The sequence below is a fragment of the Macaca nemestrina genome, chromosome 8 (genome assembly GCF_043159975.1).
Source record: "Macaca nemestrina isolate mMacNem1 chromosome 8, mMacNem.hap1, whole genome shotgun sequence".
Classification (NCBI taxonomy): Eukaryota; Metazoa; Chordata; class Mammalia; order Primates; family Cercopithecidae; genus Macaca; species Macaca nemestrina.
Genome location: NC_092132.1, coordinates 6,733,638 through 6,752,512, shown reverse-complemented (window position 1 = coordinate 6,752,512; position 18,875 = coordinate 6,733,638). Strand labels below are relative to the sequence as shown.

Sequence of the window (18,875 nt, the reverse complement as noted above, 5' to 3'; positions counted from 1 at the left end):
GCAACACATTTCTGCCATGTACCGTATTCCATTCATGGTACTTGGTTACAGCAGCCTCGGGAAACTAACCTCTAGCAAGCACCAACCCCTAGTGTGGCCCAGAGCTAGAGCAGAGCATCGGGGCAAAGTCCTACAGAGCTCCAGTGGTGCCCGGTGGCACCTTTGTAATTTTTCTATTGTTGTGGGGGATGGTCTCAGAAAACAATCTGAGTGTTGGGGGAGGTGACTAGGGGGACTTAAGGGGGCAGCTATTTACCAACTGCTAAAACATATTACAATTTTTTAACAATATATACTGTGGCACCAGAGGGAACTAACTAAATATCATCGTGGTAACAGGCCCTGCAATAACATGAAGCACATTAGTCGCAAAGCAAAACTCACCGGTGGGCCCCTTGGTCCTTGGGGACCCTGTGGCCCAGTGGGTCCAGTGTCACCCTGGAACAAAGAGAGAAAGGTGGTGTCATCACCAAGTAGCTGTGTGAAGATGATGGCGTCACAATTTCAAATATTAACCAAACCTCGCCAAGTTACCCAAAGGAACCAACAAACTGTCCAGCATGTTTCATCATCAATTGTCCATTATTCCAAATATGAACAAACTCCCTTCCTGTGGGTGAGTAAATGCACGCAAGCCCGCATTTGTGCATCCATTTATTCAGTTACTTTTTAGACATATGCATAGGGCTCCACACATTAGACTGATCTTGTAAAACAGATTCCACAGCTAAGAAAGCACATGTGAACTAGATCAGATTTCTCCTAAGTATCCTTTCCAGCTCCACCATTTCTGGGAGCAGATCAGCCACAGGGACCATGTGCTCTGGTGTGTCAAGAGCCATTGGGGAAGAGTCCACTTCATCAATTTAAAGGCAGATCCTGAAGGACCCATATGGTGGGCATGAGACCACTTTGTACCTCAGTACCTGGTGCCTCTGCGTCTGACCAAACGGCCAGTTCCATGATGCCACTCTGCATCCCATATGTCCAGCCACCCTGCAGGATGCCACATGCAAAGGGCTGGTCCCTAGGGGATGTGGAGCTGCTGGATTCTGGACTCCAGGTAAGCTATTCCTGCCTCTGACTCTCTGGGTGACCATAAGTCAGTCCCTTAATCTCTCTGGATCTCAAATTTTTCATTTGTACACCTGGGGTCAAAATTTCCCTTGTTTTGGATGGGCACAGTGGCTCACGCCTATAATCCCAGCACTTTGGGAGGCCAAGGCATGTGGATCACCTGAAGTCAGCAGTTCAAGACCAGCCTGACCAACAAGGTGAAACTCCATCTTTACTAAAAATACAAAAATTAGCCAGGTGTGGTGGCAGGCACCTCTAGTCCCAGCTACTCAGGAGGCTGAGACAGGAGAATTGTTTGAACCCGGAAGGTGGAGGTTACAGTGAGCTGAGATCACAACACTGCACTCCAGCCTGGGTGATGGAGTGAGACTCCTTGTTCTGCTGAGATACCAACACCAAATAAAAGGGAGAGCCATTCAAGCGGTGTACAATTAACACGGCACACGGTGGTGGCAGTGAGGAGTGTTTAGTTTCTTTGAACACTGCCGAGCCCGAGAGATGGAGAAATAATCCGGGAGAAACTCTGAAATGCCTGTCAAGTCCATTTAAGGCTGGACCCAACAGGCCTATCATTTGTACCAGTGGACAAATCACGACTGATCCAGAAAAGCTTCCTTATCAACCATAAAGCCCAGCTACCCACCCACGAGGCTGGAGGCTCCAATCTCACCCTTGCCAACCAATCCTGTGACGTCATCTGTGTGCCTCTTGGCAGTGCTGCCACCAACCACTGCGGGGCAGTTTCTGGCTGTCACTTCCTTGATACCCCCAGCCCCAGCCCAGCCAGGCCCCATAGGACCCCACTTACATCTTTTCCTGGTAACCCTTCCTGACCAGGAGGCCCCATGGCACCAGGCTCTCCCTAGGAACAAAAAGGCCTGCCATTAGGGAAGGAGATGCTTCAGCCACTGGCTGCCTCAACCACAGGGGCATCTGAGGAGCTGGGAGAGGTGGAGAGACCCAGGGGCCCTGTCAACTTCTGTACGCAGAGCCTGGCCCTGAGTTGAGGTCCGGGGCGCACCCAAGGCCAGCTGTGAGTGCCTGGAGCCATGCTGTGCCTCTCTGTGCAGCTCAGGCAAGGAAGAACAGCAGCTGAAGGCTCTGGCATATACGCTTGGAGCGCTGCCTCCTCATCTGCTCATGCACTTGACCCTCTCTACACCTGCGCTTGCTCCTTGGTGACTAGATCATGCAAGGGATCCAACCAGCTGACCCCTAATGTCACTTCCATTCTGGGCATTCAGAGGAGACAGAGGAGTTAAAGGATAAGGAAATAGTTTCTGGAGTCTTCCCATCCAGGGTAAAAGTGATGCTTTCCATATATAAGATCTAGGACCTTGGGAAATTACCCATGTCCTCTGGGCTTCAGTTTCCTCCTCCACAAAATGAACATAATAGCAGCAACCGCCTCACAAGGCTCAGGGCTGACGTGTATGACACACCTGAGTCCAGACTGATTCGGCCAAACTGGTTGGCCATGATAATGTCTGGACCCCAGAAAAACCACCTGAGGGAATTAGGCCAAGAGGTGGGGATGGTGCATCCAAGGTGTCCCTGTGCTGGCCTGTTCCATGCTGGTGTGCTCCGTGTCCTCTCTCGGGTAAGGCACTGCCAGGGCCTGCAGGCTGCAAGAACCATCTGTCTGGGAAGTGTAAGCTCTGCCCACCTCAGGGGACCTCCAAAGAGGCGCCCACTTACTCGGGGACCAGGTGCACCAGAATCGCCTGTGTGTCCCTTGAAGCCCTAGAAGGAAGAGAATGGAGTTACCCCATGACAGAGCAGGCTCTTGGGGCAGAAGGCAGGTATCCCTCCCCGCCTGCTTTGACCCACATTGCCCCCACTCATTCTTTACCATTTGCAGGATACCGAGCCCTACTTGGTGCCACACTTGGTGCCAGAGGTTTGACGGCTGGACACCAAGAGCCCTTCCTCCCAGCCCCCTCTGTACTGTGGGCCGGGCTGCCAGGCCTCATCCCACAAATGCCTCGGAGTGTCGGGGCGTTGCCCTAATGGTTCAGGTGTCTCCTGCACTCCTTGTTCCTCCTGATTGTTCCAGGCTCACAGCACATGGCTTGACCGGCCCCTCTCTGCACGGCTCCTGAGTCAGGTGATTCCCTTGTAGGGAACATCGCTTTCACCCATAGTTAGGTCCTGTTGCCCCTTCCTTGTTCCTGTGGCCATTGCTGGTCCTACCAACACCCCTGAGTACGTTCAGCTCTGGGAGTTACATCCCGAGTCATAGCGCTGGGGTCTCCTTGTCCAGAGTTGCACCTTGGAGGCATATTACCTGAAGCTCCGCTACAGAGCTTCGGGCCTTGTGAGTGAAGATTAAACCATTAGCAGAGCTGAGACCATCATTTTTAATCTCCAGACCAATCTGACAGTGTGGGAATCCTCACCTGGTGGATGTAAAGCTAAAGCTCAAGGATAAAAAAATGCCCGCCTGGCATAGCTTTGCAGTATTAAACTATGGAAAGGATTGCCATATGCTCTTAAGTTTCATGGAACTGCGCTGACTTTGGAGTTAGGTCTGGGATGGGCCATGGCTCCCACTTTGTAGCTGTGGGATCTTGGGAGCTCTACTTCTCTTCTCTGGGACTCAGTTTCCACACCTGTAAAATTAGGATAGAACCTACTTCTGCAGAGTTGCCATCAGGACAGAATAAGACTAAATAAGGACTGCACAGTGCTCTCCAGTTGCTCAAAACAGTCCAGCTACATTTCCCTGGAGAGGGCTGGGGTTTTCGTGGGGCTCCGCATCTTCCTTAAGGACTCCAGAATTCCAAATTCCTTAAGGACTCCAGAATTCCAAATTCAGCCAGCCCAGAGGAAGAGACTCTGGTGTGCTCTCTTCCCATCTGATCATGACAAAAGCACCAACGGGGGGAGCCACACTCAATGAGCCAGGCACTCTGCTGGGAATGTCACATGTCCTACCTTCTCCTTTAGTCCTTATAACCACTCTGCAAGAATGGGAGTCATTATGACTGCCGTTTCACAGAAGACACAGGGGTTCAGAAAGGTCCTTGTTGCGACCAAGGTCACAAAGTCAATACATGATAAAGTAAAGGCTGAATCCAGGTCTTTCTATCTGAAAACCCACTCCATTCTACAAAGCTTTGTCCTGACTTATTCTATGTCAGCCAGACGAACTTGGTCTTCTTTTCCCTGCCTGGCTTTCAAACCTCAGTTCTTTCATTACAACTCCCAGTTGAGAGATGGGTCTTGCCCCCAATACAGGGTCCATGGGTTTCCTGGCTGAAAGGGAGCCCCTGTCACTCCAGGAACCACCTTTAATAAATTGATCACTAGCTCAGTGTTGCAATCCGCATAAGAGGTAATATTCCTTATTCTCGGGTGTTTTCTGGTGCAATCGTGTGAAAAACAAGGGGATTTAGGAAAACAGAAAACTTATTTTTGTATATTATTTCCTTCTTATTGAATACTAGCCAGAAAGTTGATTTTTAAAAAGAAAAACATGAAGAAAACAGAGCTAGGATTTTGATCTGCTGGATAAAATCCAGATAATTTTAGGATAATCATTTAAAATCATATTTTTTTCTAAAAGCAATTTAAGAAATTGTGAAAACAATTTTGAAATTATGAAGAGATGAAACACTTAGCAATAAAACCCAATAACCCTAAAATACATAGAGTTCATTTTTGTAGGTAAATAGTATCTGTGTCTGTTTATATGTATAATAGCTAGATAGCGAGATATAGATGTACATATATAGACGCTAGAGTTCATATATAGAAAAAAGGACTAGAAAAAATACACTGAATATTAAAAACTTTACTTCTCTGTTGTAGAATTAGAAGTAAATTAATTTTCTTCTCTATACCATTTTTTGTGTTCTTTTTCTTATTATTACCATCATCATTACTATTAATACCACTAGGCAATGAGAATGGGTTACTTTTACAATTGGGAAAAAACCTGAGCTATGGAAAGTGTTCAAAACTAAAATTAAGATTCATTTCTAGGCTCTATTATCCAGAGAAAACCCATTGAAATTATAATAAATTGGATAAGAACAAAGAAAACTTTTAGCAACAACAAGGTAATGGCTGCAATTGTGAAGATGAATTTCACAGCTATGTAGTGTGACAAAGCTGAATTGACCGCACAGATGCACAGCCGCCTGGAGGAGAAGGACTTCCAGGACCCCATGACCGGGCAGTCTGGGCTAGCCCTGCCCACAGTGGTGAAAGCCATGTGACTGATGGGCTTGGTTCTACTGTTCCCAACACACATTGCACACTTACAGGTGGGCCTCGGGCACCCTCTGGTCCTGGTAGACCCGGCTCTCCTGCTTTGCCCTGAGAGTAGGAAGAAAAGAAGAGTTTGAGAACAACATTGTAAGAATCTTCCTATTCCTGGCTCTCTGTGTTTCCTACCATTCTATTCCCACAAGCCGGTCTCTGTCCACCCTGTCAGCCCTGTCCCCTGGCGTCTTGGTCCATCTTAATCTACACAGATCTCCACCATGTATTCAGGCCTATTATATTCCTGGTTTTCCTGGGATGGTGCTGGTTACACAGGTTTCATCTCCAAATTAATGATGCCTAGTACCCCCCCTTTCACTGTCAGAAGCATCTTCGTGTGGATGAGAAATTATATGGCCATCTTAGCTTCATAGATGACTTTATGCCCACTTGCAAAAAACATGTCAAGGCTGCTATTAACACTTGCACTTTACCGATGGCAACACTGAGGTTCAAAGAAGTTATATTTTTATGAAGGTATTAAATAGCAAAGACAGGCTGAATTCCAGCTGAGTGCCACACCCAAGCAGATGCTGTTTCCAGGTCAGCCGCAGTACATACTGGCAGGGTGACCTGTGATGTACACAGCCTTTTACTCACCCCATCATCTTAAAAGAGCTTGTCAGAACACTTTTGTTATTTAAAATTCTTTACTGCCCACAGCTTGGCATTGCCCTGCACAGAACCAAACCAGGAATAGAAGACAACTAGAGGCTTGGCAACTTAGGTCCATATATATTGAAGATGGGGTCAGGGGAAGAATGAGGGGAGGAGGGGCAGAGGAAAGTAGATGAAAGGCTAAGTTTGATGGATGGGCAGAAGGGGCAGCACGTTGGGCCTGGAGGACATGCCTGTTCCCAAACATTCTGTCCAACTCATGTTTACAAGTTATAAACCTTGGAAATTATATGCAGCCCATTATTAGGGAGCAGGGAGAGAAAGGAACATCCTTGGATTTAGAAAAAAAAAAAAAAAAAAAAAACTATAGAAAGAAGGGTGGGGCCTAAAGCCCTGACTTCCAGGTTTGCCTGTTTCTTAGTTTAGTTGCGTGATCTTAAAGTGTCATTTCCTTTCTCTGGATCTCTGAATCTGTAAATTTGGGACAGTCCTCCCTTGTAGGTCTTTGTGATATAGGGTGTACATAGCCTGGCTCCTGCCTCAGAGTCAACTGTCATGGCCATCACTGGCCCAAGGCACCAGCAGAAAAATGGAACAACCAGTAGCTACTGAAGGTTTTCACTATGATGTCACTGACGCCTGACTCTTGTTAACCCTCAGGCAAAACACTGAGGCACATAGAGGTTCAGTCATCTGCTCAAGGTCACACAGCTGGGGTTCTAATCCAGGCATTTTGGTTCTAGAGTCTGCACTTCATCCTACCCTATAATTAATGTTCAAATATCTCTTAATAAAAATTAAGCAACAGGCAACACAAAAGGCTGTCTATATATCCATGTGTATCCATTCATTCATCCATCCATCCATCCATTCAACCATCCATCCATCCATCCACCCATCCATCCAACAATCCATCCATCCATCCATCCATCCATCCATCCATCATCCATCCATCCATCCAATCCTCCCTCCATCCCTCCACCCCTCCATCCATCCATCCTATGTTCTATTTATCCAGTTGGTCTGTCTATCCATTTGTGCTCCTCCCATATACAAACTCTGAATGGGCAAGTCAACTTGAAGAGGGGCCACCGAGTACCTGTAGCAGATGCTGCCGTTTTCCAACCACATCCCCTGGGGCCCACCCAGGAAAGTGCCTGCCCCCTTGTGGAGCAGTTCCTGCATAGGTTGAAGGGCAGACATAGAATGAAGATGTTCCCTGACCCTAGAGGATGCTTGACTTTGAGGTGTGGAAGGCCCAAGTGCAGGGAAGTCAATGCCTCCAGGAGCAGTCAGAGGATCCCCAGTGAGACTGGGCCCCAGCCTGGAGTCACCAGTTGCCAGCCTCCCTTTCCTTCTTTCCCAGTTCCATTCCCTTCGTCCCTCCATCACTGGTTCATGGAATCACCTCCTAAATACTCTACCTGCATCAAATTAGGCATTGAATAGACAGACTGGATGAAGACCAGTGTCCTCAGCTATTCTGAACTGTAAACAACAGCCCCTCAGCATAATACACGTTCGGCAGAAAGGTCAATGCACTGCTCTGCAGCAGCAAACTCTGGGGTCAGCCTCCAGGAGTGTGAGTCCTGGATGCTTCATTTACCAGCCCTATGCCCTTGATCAAGCTATCATCCTCTTTGTGTCTTAGTTTCTTCATCTGGGAGAAATAATGGTACCCACAGCCCATAAGGTTCTTCTGGGGACTACAGTGGAAAAATGTAAAGAAGTGCTCAGTGCCCCCCCCGCAGGCGCACACACAGTTGCTGTCAGCCATGGTGTAATATGTGTGCTTCTCTCTACCCTTTCCACATTTTTGCCCAGGCTGAATGCCATTTGCCCACCATGGGCAGCTCTGCTGGGTGTCAGTCCACAGCACCTCATCGAGACTTTTCAATTTGCTCAGCTGCTAAAAGCTCTTTCTTTTGCTGTCAGCAGTGAATTTTGGTTTCAGCATCTGGCAAACAGTGTAAAATGATAAAGAAGGTGCTTCCAGCAAGTTGCGTGAGATTCAGAATGAGTCATAATAGTTTATGATCAAACAAATTAAATGGAACATAAACCTCACTATAGAAACTTTTATGTAGTTCCACTTAGTGGTTCTAAAGGCTCTGCAGTTCTAGCCTCACCAGGAGCCACAACTAGGGTAGTTGGGAAAAGTAGCTTACTAAAATAATTGATAGTTAGATAAGCCTGATGCATTTAACACATTTTCTACATTACATGATTAACCAGCAACTCTGGCAAATTGGTATATTATTCTCATTCTATTTCAGAAGAAACTGAAGCTCAGAGATGCTTTCTGACTCACTCAGATCACAAAACCTAGTAAGGAGTGGGGCCAGAATCCAAAGCCAGCTTTTATTGCTATTATTATTATTGTTGTTGTAATTTTGGCATAAAATATTTTTATTTAATCACTATATTTTCAATTTAATTTTATCAATAAGTCATGCATACTCATGGCTCCAAAAAATTAAGAAGATAACCGTAAAATAAAATACCATGGAATAGAAAGTTGTCTTCCTACTGCTATGTCCCCGTGTTTGACAATCATCCTCCCATGGACAGGAACTACTTTTATGGGTGTTTTATGGAGTCTTCCAGAGTTCCTTTAGATAAACACTGAAAAAAAATAGGCCCACAACTATTTTTATACAAAATAGGACAGACTATACACATTGTTTTACTCTTTGCTTTTCTACTTCACAATCTATGTAGGAGCAGTTCTGCATCCGTATCTAGAGAACATCCTCATTCGTTCTGACAGCTCTTGATATTCTATGGTGTGGACAGCTCATCATTTAACTAGTCTCTTACTGGTGGGCATTTGGAGAACCCAGGTCTCTAAACCACTGATGCCATCCTTCATCTTCCCCTTGGTGTAGTGTCTGTGAAAGGGCTTTGGGAAAACATAAGAGCTGCTAGGAACCAATGAATCATCATCATGATGAATCTCTGATCCACAGGCAAGAAGGACTGACCAAGCTCAGTGAGCACAGCTTTGAAGTCACAGATCCGGGTCTTTGGAAATCCCTGCACATTCCCAACTAACAGCTACTGGGGCCAGCTACCGAGACATTCTCACTAGCACTTGCTCCATCTCACTGTGTGTCCCTGGACAGCTGACATTAAAGAAAACCAAAACCGAAACCAAAATGAGAAAAATCTATGCCAGAGTTACAAGTATGTGCATGTGTGTGTGTGTGTGTGTGTGTGTGTGTGTGTGTGTGTGTGTGTGTATGCAATCCCACAGTGTCTGGAGCTAGCAGGTCCAACTCAGATTTTACTGGAATATCCTGGTCTCTCCAGATATCAGCTTTCTCCTCCAGGCCATGCTTATCTACTTCAGGTTCCTCTATCATATCAATAGGATTGAGGCTACAGGGGGCAGTACAGCAAAATGTGGAACAGGGACAGGAGCCCTGAGCTCAGGTTCAGAATCTGTCACCAGCCCATCATGTGACTTTGGGGCCATTTCACCTCCCCGAGGCCCAGGTTTCTTCTGCTTTAAAATGGGGACAGCAGTGTTTACCATGCAGGGTTGTCGGAGTATATAAATGAAATAATGCACAGAAAATGCCTATCTTCGAACCTGGTTCAAAGTAGCTCCCCACACAAAGTAGTTGTTATTGACGTGTAATGGATTTGGTATGTGATATAATAGGAAGTTTAGAGTCCTTTACCGGCTCTCCAGGGGGACCTGGCTTTCCATCTCTGCCTTCTTTGCCTTCTTCTCCCTGCAAGAGAAACTCAAATTGGTTATCAGGTCAAAGAAGATTCAAGGGGATGGAAAGACAAAGGCAGTTTCAGCACGTCTTTCTGCCCAGCTTCCAGCAGTTGCATTCACAGCTGGCAGCTAAGGCAGCGTCTTGACAGACGGAATTGTTCTGATTTCCTGGTTTCTTTCTCAACACCAAGATTCTGGCTGTGGATCTCTGACTTGCAGTATCTGGCACATAGTGGGAAAGCAATACATTTTGCAATAGCATTATTATGATTGCTATTGACCTAAAGAAGCCTCTCCTGGGCATTTTCATGAATTCAAGTGTAGAACATGAGAGCCCAGTGTCTGGGCCTCGTGGGTGAGCACAGTGATGGGTGAGGGGGGGATGTGGATGCCGACGATGATAATGAGGACATTCAATAACACGCAGGAAGGTACTCAGCATGGTTTACCGCTGTGAGCACAGGAGGAGCTCAGTGAACGACAGCAAGGAGCACCTTTGGGTCACAGAAAGGCTATGACATTGTTCATTTCTTTCCTTGAGGTGGAAACAGAGTGATAAAGGAACAGAACAAAGCTGGGGCTGTTCACAAGGTGCCATGGAAGTAACAGGGCCCAGTCTTTGGCTTAAGTCTAAGGACAACAGTGAGCAGAGGGAAGTAACATGATCAGATTTCCATTGGAAGGAAAGAAAGGATGGGGGAGGGAGGAATAAGGGTGGGAGAGAGAAATTGATATTATTAAGAAAATAGCATAATCATAGGTAGGTTGTATCTCTCTTCTCCAGTACTCTAGAACTTTGATAAGGGGTTAACACAAAATCCAAATTGGAGTTTTCTCTCCTTAGCTTTACCATTGCTAAAATTAAATCAATATATATTTCCTAGCTGCTAAGGCATCCTAGTCTCCAGAGCTGCAGTTCATACCAACATCCCGGCATGTCACTTCAGATCTGTGTGCCCTGGACAAGTTACTTAACCTCCAGGTTGCAGAGTTACAGACAGGACTGTCAGTGATGCCCCGGAAATGCCTTCTTGATCAATGGCAGTACATATCAGATACTGTAGGAGAAAGAGCTCTAAGAAGCGATTCATTCATACACACGTTCCTTTCGTCAATATTTGCTGTGTGCTCATTATGTGTGGGGACTCAAAGCTAAACAAAAGCAGATGTAGTTCCAGCTCATGCAGAACCTACAGCACAGAATATGACCCCGTGATTAATTACCACACATGCTTCAATGTTATGTCCTCAGATCTAACAAACAGAGGTGTTTGTTGAATGAGTGATTCAACCAAACCAATGAATAATGGGAGAACTAATCAATCCATTACATCAATAGAAATGCGATCACCAGATGAGATAAGCACTCAGAAGAAAAGGAAGAGAGAACCTCTCCTAGCCTGTCAGGGAGCAGGGAAGGAAGTGATAGCTGAGACCAGATGGGGAAGATCAAAGGCACCTACTAGTGAAAGAAGGGAAGAGGCACCCAGTAGCCTGGGAAGGGGTGTAGAGTGTGGCAGGAGAGAATTCCGCGCATTCCAGGAACCAAAAAAAAAAAAAAATCCAGTGCGGCTGGAACAAAACAAGGCACAGTGGAGAGTGGGGTTGGGGGGACTGTAGACAGTAAGTGCTACAGCAGCAGGCAGAGGCCAGACAAAGAGCCACAAAAGAATTTACTCTCAGTGCAGAAGGCAGTGCGTGGCCTTTGTGGAGGAATTTATTACAAATGCCTTGAACAGCTCGACTCTAATGAGAAGGATATTAAATTGAAAAGTTCACTTTGGAAAGCAATTTTGCAGTATGTATCAAGAACCTTAGATGTTTCTCTACTACGGCAAGCCAATCATATTTTGGAGGATCATCATAAAGAAATTTTTAAAATGCTATGCATACAAAATTGTCCATTGTAGTTGCTTTTTAAAATAATTGTGAAGTTTATGAGGCAACTGAGAAATGATCATATATATTATGGTATATCCATTGTATATATCACATGTAAAGTTCATGAACATTTAACACTAGTCTGGGAAATGGAAAATGTTTACATTATCACAAATAGTCAATTATCACAGTTTTACATATATATGTGTGTGTGTGTTTTGTTTTAACAATATAAACATATATATGTACACATACATATATATGTAGAGATAGAGAGAAAAATTACTATTTAAATAAGAAACAACTAATAAATGCCTAAAAGAAGCACAAGATTAAGACTGATTCTACCCAAATTTTAGTTGGATTTGACTGATAAACAAGTTAGTGATTATTTTATTTCTAGTTTTCTACAACATTCAAAATTCCACTAGTGGCCAGGCCTTGTTTTGACAGCAGAATATATTTTTGTTTCCTTGTTTTTATAAAAAGAAACTAGGTTTTGTTTGTTTGTTTGTTTGCTTTTATAAAAGCCACTTACTGGGATTCCTGGCAATCCAGATGGGCCTTGGGGGCCAGGAGGGCCTTCTTTCCCCTAAAAGATCCAAGACATAAAAACACCATGAAAACCTTTGCTGTTTTTTTTGGAAATAAATGACTGACTTCACACGGAACTGCATTCATGGGTTTGGGGAGTGAGTGGTAAGAAACAAGGGGTGCTTCTGTATCAGCCTCATGGCTTTCTGAGCTGTGTTTCCCCCAAGGCACTCAGGTTCCCTGGGACTGAGCATAGTCACCCCTCTTGGTACACACACTAGGACTCATTCTGGCCATATTATTAATACATAGGCTTAGGGAAAACTGAATATTGGAATGCCCGTGGGAAGAAGCTATTGGGGTTTTAGTATCCACAAGACCTGAGTCCAGATCCAACTCTGTATTTGTCCCCAGACTTCCTGAAGTTCACATTCTCTACCCATATAGCATATACCTCAGGACCTTGAGGTGTTGTGCGTACAGAACTGTACACAAGTGGGGAGAAGACCGGTGGCATGCATAGTGGATAGTTCATTATTTTCATCATTTTTTCCAGAGGCTCTTACATGTTTTACCAATAATTGCTTTACTGTCTCTTTTCTTGTATTTGAAAAACTGTTGTACCAAATTTCATTAATTAATATTTTATTTCCCATTTCATTCATCAAAGACTTACATAAGTATCAATCAGAGCTTATAAATCAGTATTATCTAATCAGTGCCCTAATTCCTATCATGGTGAGTATTATCATATCACCCCGTGTCTTTATCGTGAGTATTTAGAGCTGACAACTTTCTAATCTCCTACTAGTGTTTACTGGGAGATAAGACACGGATGCCAGGTTTTACATTCTAATTCACATGCCAACAAAATGAGGTATTCTTAAGGTTTAGGCCAATGCATAATAACAACCAGGAAAAAATAAAATATTCACCCCTCTCCACATCACAACACCTACAAACACATAAGAAAATTAAGTGGATATTTTTGGTCAACCTGCGACAAAGATAGAGCTATTATTAGAGATTTTTAATTATTGATAATGGAGTTTCCTGGGTTCCTTCCTGGATGCTTATTTTTCAAATTCCCTAGTGTGGAAACACCAGTGATCTAGAACTGGAGTCAGCAAACTCCAGCCCATTACCAGATTTGTTAAATGAAGTTTTATCAGAACACAGTCACACCCACTGGTTTGCATGTTGTCAGAGGCTGATTTTCCATTAAGTGTTTGCTAATTGGTTCTTTATGGAAAAAGTTTGCCAAGTACTATGTTAGACCATTCTCTTTAAACTCAGGTGAGGAAGGCATGGTCCCATAATAAGAATGTGGCAGATCCAGGAAAGAACTCCACCTCTGACTCCCTGTTCAGTCTTCTTGCCATCACTAGACTTTTATTTATTTAGAAACCAGTTCCATTGGCAGAGAAGCTGAAAATTAAAGCATGGTAGACTCCTAACCAACCTCCACTTGACCAGCCCCCATTATAAACCAGCTTCCCCATCCTCTCCAAACACCCATGCCTGGTCACAACACTGCAGTACACCCTTGCCTGCAGTACACCCTTGCTTGACTGTTCCTACCGGAGGAGTTGAAGGCTTGCAAGGGGTCAGTGTGCTTGTTCCTAAGCCTGTTTGCATCAGTTATTTGCTATGAAAGTCATACAATTTAATTGTTGATTAAACAATCCAGTAAAATTTAGGTGGAAAAAAGAATACACTTTTTATGGAAGTTAACGCAGAGTTTTGAAGACACTGGCCAAAAGTGAGTCATTCACCACTCACCATCTAAATCGATACAGCTATAAGATAAGAGACCTACAAAAGATTAGGAAAAAAATTCTAACAATCTAGAACTCCACATTCATATTGTTACACATATGTTGCTATATTTTCAAACCGCTTTTCAAAAAATAACAAAAAGTGATCAGTGGATATTCTTTTTACGTGACTGATGACAAGGGACTCCATTCATTACCAAAAATCAAAGCAAAGGCCTTTATTTTGTGTCAAAAAGTCTGCCAAACAGTTTGTCTTTTAATTCGAAATACAACAGAACTAAGGTTTGTATGTATCTTTTTATTATAATTTTGCCCCCATTTGACTTTTAAAAATTACTTCTATTGTCTGGGCGCCATGGCTCCTGCCTGTAATCCTAGCACTTTGGGAGGCCAAGGCAGGAGGATCACTTGAGGTCAGGAGTTCAAGATCAGCCTGGCCCACAGGGTGAAACCCCGTCTCTACTAAAAATACAAAAAATAGTCGGAAATCGCTTGAACCAAGGAGACAGAGGTTGCAGTGAGCCGAGATCATGCCACTGCACTCCAGCCTGGGCAACAAGAGTGAGACTCTGTCTAAAAGAAAAAGAAAAAAAAATTACTTCTATTTTGAAACTACCAATGCTCACTGGGCAAAGAAAACTTACACTATATTCTGGTTTGACGGTTATGGTAAAGTTTCAGCACCACGGACAGCTTCAAGTGCTGCCATAGCTTGAGGAGCAGTCCCATGACAGAATCAAAATCTTATTTAGTACAGTTTCATTTCTAAGAATGTCATAGTTTTATACCAGAGATCCCCTTTTTTTTTTTTTTTTTAGACAGAGTCTCACTCTGTTGCCCAGGCTGGAGTGCCGTAGTGCAATCTCGGCTTACTGCAACTTCCGCCTTCTGGGTTCAAGTGATTCTCCTGCCTCACCATCCCGAGTAGCTGGGACTACAGGAATGTGTTACCACGCCCAGCTAATTTTTTGTATTTTTAGTAGAGACAGGGTTTCATTGTGTTAGCCAGGATGGTCTCAATCTCCTGACCTCGTGATCTGTCCACCTCGGTCTCCCAAAGAGCTGTGATTACAGGCGTGAGCCACTGTGCCCAGCCCAGCATATTTTATATTTTATTCATCCTGGGACTTCTAGATGGGTGGCTTCAAGAGGATTGACCAGATGAGCATCCTAAACAGAACCAGGTGGCTGTGATTTTTCAGACTCAGCATCCCTCTGGCTGCCTGGACCACCCACACGGTGGGTCAATGTGGAATAGCAGAAGGAGCACTGAACCGAGAAATCTCAAATTGACTCAACTCCCAGCTTGGACACTAATTTCCTGTATGACTCTGACCAAGTGACATAACCCCATGGGACTCTGACCTCCTCCTTTGACATGGAGGAAGTCTTATTAAGTAATAATGTCCTTTGCACATGCCCTTCGCACAGAACTCCAGAGATACCAGGGTAGGGATGGCCTGCTTGCTAGCTGGCCTTGGAATATGATGGTGAGATTCCTGTGGCCTAGGAATTGTGACTGGCTCTGACGTTCCCTCACTGCGTGACCCCGAACTGGACATTTCACTTCTCCAATTCCCACTTTCCTTATTTATAAAACGGTGATAATGATTCATGGCCTTTCTAACTTACAGGGCTGAAGTGGGAGGAGCTGTCAGATGAGGTAAGGAATATTTATGTACCGTATATTCATTTACATGCCATGCATGTATTGGCTAATAACATAATACCTACTAAACTGTGGTTCACCTTTTATGGCATTGAAACCAAGAATGGTTCTGGCAACTTCACGAAATGAAATCTGGATTTTGAGATCAAAGCCTTGGGTTCAAATGCCAACTCCACTAGTTATGGTTCGGGGTCCTTGACTAGTGACTTCTTTTTAATTCCACTCTCCTCTTTTGAACAGTTGGGATAACAATAGCTGCCTCTTGCCTGATATTCCCCTGGTGCACACCATAGTCCTAAGTGAGTTAGTGCTGAGCTTTTCCATTTCCCTGCACCTGCTCAAAATAGAAACCACACTGACAAGAAGTTGAGATATGGGGCCTAAATCTAGGACCTATTTGCAATGACGGTTGTAAACTGAATTCTGGAATCACAGATTTTCATATCATTTCAACCAAACCTTTACTTTAGTAGCAAAGTAACCAGGTGTCCAACAGAAAGCAAACCCTCCTGCAGTTTCACTGCAAGACTTGAAGTGAAAAGAACCTCAAAAATATGTGAGCCACAGGAGTAACACAGGACCAGAGCAGGATTGGTAGACACTTGAGGTTCCAGAAAGGCTAAAGATAGACTAAAAACAGATCCCATTCCTTGAGGAACTTACAGGTGACCCTTGGATTCCTGGTGGTCCAGCAGCTCCTGCAATTCCATCTGCCCCCTAAAAAAGACAAGGCAGAAAGCTAGTTTCTTGTGCATCTGGACAGAGGTCATTAGCACCCTCTGCTTTAAATACAAAGCAAATGATACGGTTGGTTATTTGTCCCCTTCAAATCTCACGTTTAAATGTGGTTCCCAACATTGTAGGTGGGTCCTGGTGGGAGGTGATTGAATCATGGGGACAGATCTCTCACGAATGCTTTAGCACAATCCCCTTGGTGACAAGTGAGCTCCCACTCAGTTCATGCAAGATCTGGTTGTTTAAAAGTCTAGGACTTCCCCACCCTTACTCTCTTGCTCCTGCTCTTGCCATGTGACACACCTGGCCTTCCTCTATGATGGGAAGTTCCCTGTGGTCTCATCAGAAGTCAGCCAGATGCTGATACCATGTTCGTACAATCTACAGAACTGAGTCAATAAATCTCTTTTCTTTATAAATGATTCAACCTCAGGTATTTCCTTGTAGCAATGTAAAAACAGCCTAATATGGCAACATGCAGATCTTACATTCTGTGCCCTTTCCTAGCTTCCTGTACCATAAATATTTCAAACATGCTTCTGCCTCTTCATCAGGCTGAGCTATTCTCTGGGAATACAAGATGTTGGGAGAACAGCATCCACATTTTAGGAAGGGCCAATGCATTAGCCAGGCAGTCACCCCTTTGAAAACAGTAAAGGAAATCACTTCAGGATGGGCATTTTCAGCTAGTATCCAGTAACATTTCAGGACAAAAAGCAATACATGGACAACTAGATTTATCTTCCAGGAGATTAGGAAGGCAATTGCTGTGTCAACTCAAGGGTGAAGAGATGCACAGATGGATGAATGGAAGAAGACTTCTATGCAGCTGAGCAAGGAGCTCAAAGTGAGCTCCAGGCACACTTTTGCCAGGGGCTCTTGCATATGCTGTTTTTCCCCCTATATTCTAGTCCCCCACATATGCACAGGCCTCATACCCTCCCATCCTGCAGGTCTTAGCTTAGATATCAGCTTCTCAGTGAAAGGTTTTCTGCCTACCAGACCCCAAATTGAAAGACTTACCCTTCATCATCCCTGTCCTTGTCTGTCTACCTTCCTCCATAGCACCTGCAAACATCTGACATGCTAGTGTTTATTTATTTCTTATTTATTTATTGTCTATCTCCTTCCACACACCTCCTACTTCATGAGGTCAAGAACTTCCATTTTATTTCCTTCTCACTGGAACTAAAACAGTACCCGGGATATAGTAAATATTCAATATTCTTGAATAAATGAATGAATTAGAAGTCGAACTAACCGGGTTATAAAGGCAGCAGTTCTTTAGACAAATTCACATCTATGCCTCTTACTAGCTTTGGTTGAGTCATGTAACATCTCTAAGCTTTAGTTTCCTTAACAGTGAAAGGCTGGAAACTGCACATGCCATTAGGAAGGGGAGGAGTAATGAGGCAATGCTTACAAGGTGCTAGGCTTAGAAGAGAGGGTATCAGTCAGAGTGTAGCCTCTTACAGTCAGAGTTCCTGAGCTGATATCCCATTTCTCCACTGAACAGCTGTGGAGAAGCTTAGGAAAGTTACCTGACCCCTCTGTGCTTCAGTTCCTTTGTAAAATGAAGGAAAAGAACAGCGCCTATTTTATGTGGGTTGCTGAGAAAATGGAATTCATGATACATAAGGAGTTAGCACCAGAGAAATGCTAAGGGCTGTCCAATAGGGAACTTCCATGAATAGAAGTGCCTATTGTCCACCCCAAGACAAGGAATCCTGCATATATTAACTAAATATAAAAGCATAAACAAGCAAGTTCCCACAGTACTCTAATGATGTCTTTCCAGTAGCCTGTATTTAATCGTTGCATACTTTTATCGAGTGCCTAAATTGTACTAGGTACAAGCCAAATGTTAGAGACACAAAAATGACTACATCATGGTCTTAGACCTCCAGGAAATTTGAGATAGCTGTAGAAGATCTGTCTTATTTTCTATGTATGACAAACTTCTAGGGCAGGATGCAGTTGGATGTGTCTCTATCGCTTCTACTAGGTAGGGACCCAGTAAATGTTCATGAAAAAAAGGGATAGTGATAATATTTTAACAAGTAGCCTAAGGTTCATGCTTTAATTAAATATCTAGTCCAAAGCTAATATAACAAATCTAAATTTTTCTACATAACTTTGATAAAAACCTTCTGGCAGCCTAGAGTCTGGAATCTTGCCAAGTTGGAACAAAACTTCCTCCTGCATATGGGGATGGGGTAAGGGTTTTATCTGGAATAAGGATGCTGATTGAGCACCAGAAAATAAACACCAAAAGAAAGAGCTTTGTCAGCTCGCTACCCATATCCCTGTGTATTTCCAACAGGGCCTGACAATTAATAAGCACTTGAAAACAAGCAACAACAAAGAGTAGAACTAAAACAATGCCTCCATGACCAGAAAGGCTAATTTTCTGCTGTGGAGTTGCTTCTGCATGACTGGCTGCTGAACCTAAACAGGCAGCTGCCTCAGCATCCATTCCCACAGTCTATTAACAGTACAAGGCACAACACAAAATAGAAGCTCAATAAACATCTGCCAAGTGAACTGAAAGCATTAATCAGCTGGAGACAGACAAGCTGGCTTC

At 44.0% G+C, this 18,875-nt stretch overlaps 1 protein-coding gene across 3 annotated transcripts in view; it reads right to left on the bottom strand.

Annotated features, from left to right (window-relative positions):
• Positions 1–18,875, bottom strand: part of LOC105488274 (collagen type XXII alpha 1 chain) — a 327,347-nt gene that overhangs the window by 24,935 nt on the left and 283,537 nt on the right. For all 3 annotated transcript variants that reach the window (XM_011752157.2, XM_011752158.2, XM_071067774.1), the window contains exons 49-55: positions 16,220–16,273; positions 12,114–12,167; positions 9,651–9,704; positions 5,347–5,400; positions 2,776–2,820; positions 1,886–1,939; positions 385–438 (exon numbers count right to left, since the gene is read on the bottom strand). In XM_011752157.2, coding sequence (XP_011750459.2) covers positions 385–438; positions 1,886–1,939; positions 2,776–2,820; positions 5,347–5,400; positions 9,651–9,704; positions 12,114–12,167; positions 16,220–16,273 — 369 coding nt within the window. The remainder of the gene's footprint in view (positions 1–384; positions 439–1,885; positions 1,940–2,775; positions 2,821–5,346; positions 5,401–9,650; positions 9,705–12,113; positions 12,168–16,219; positions 16,274–18,875) is intronic.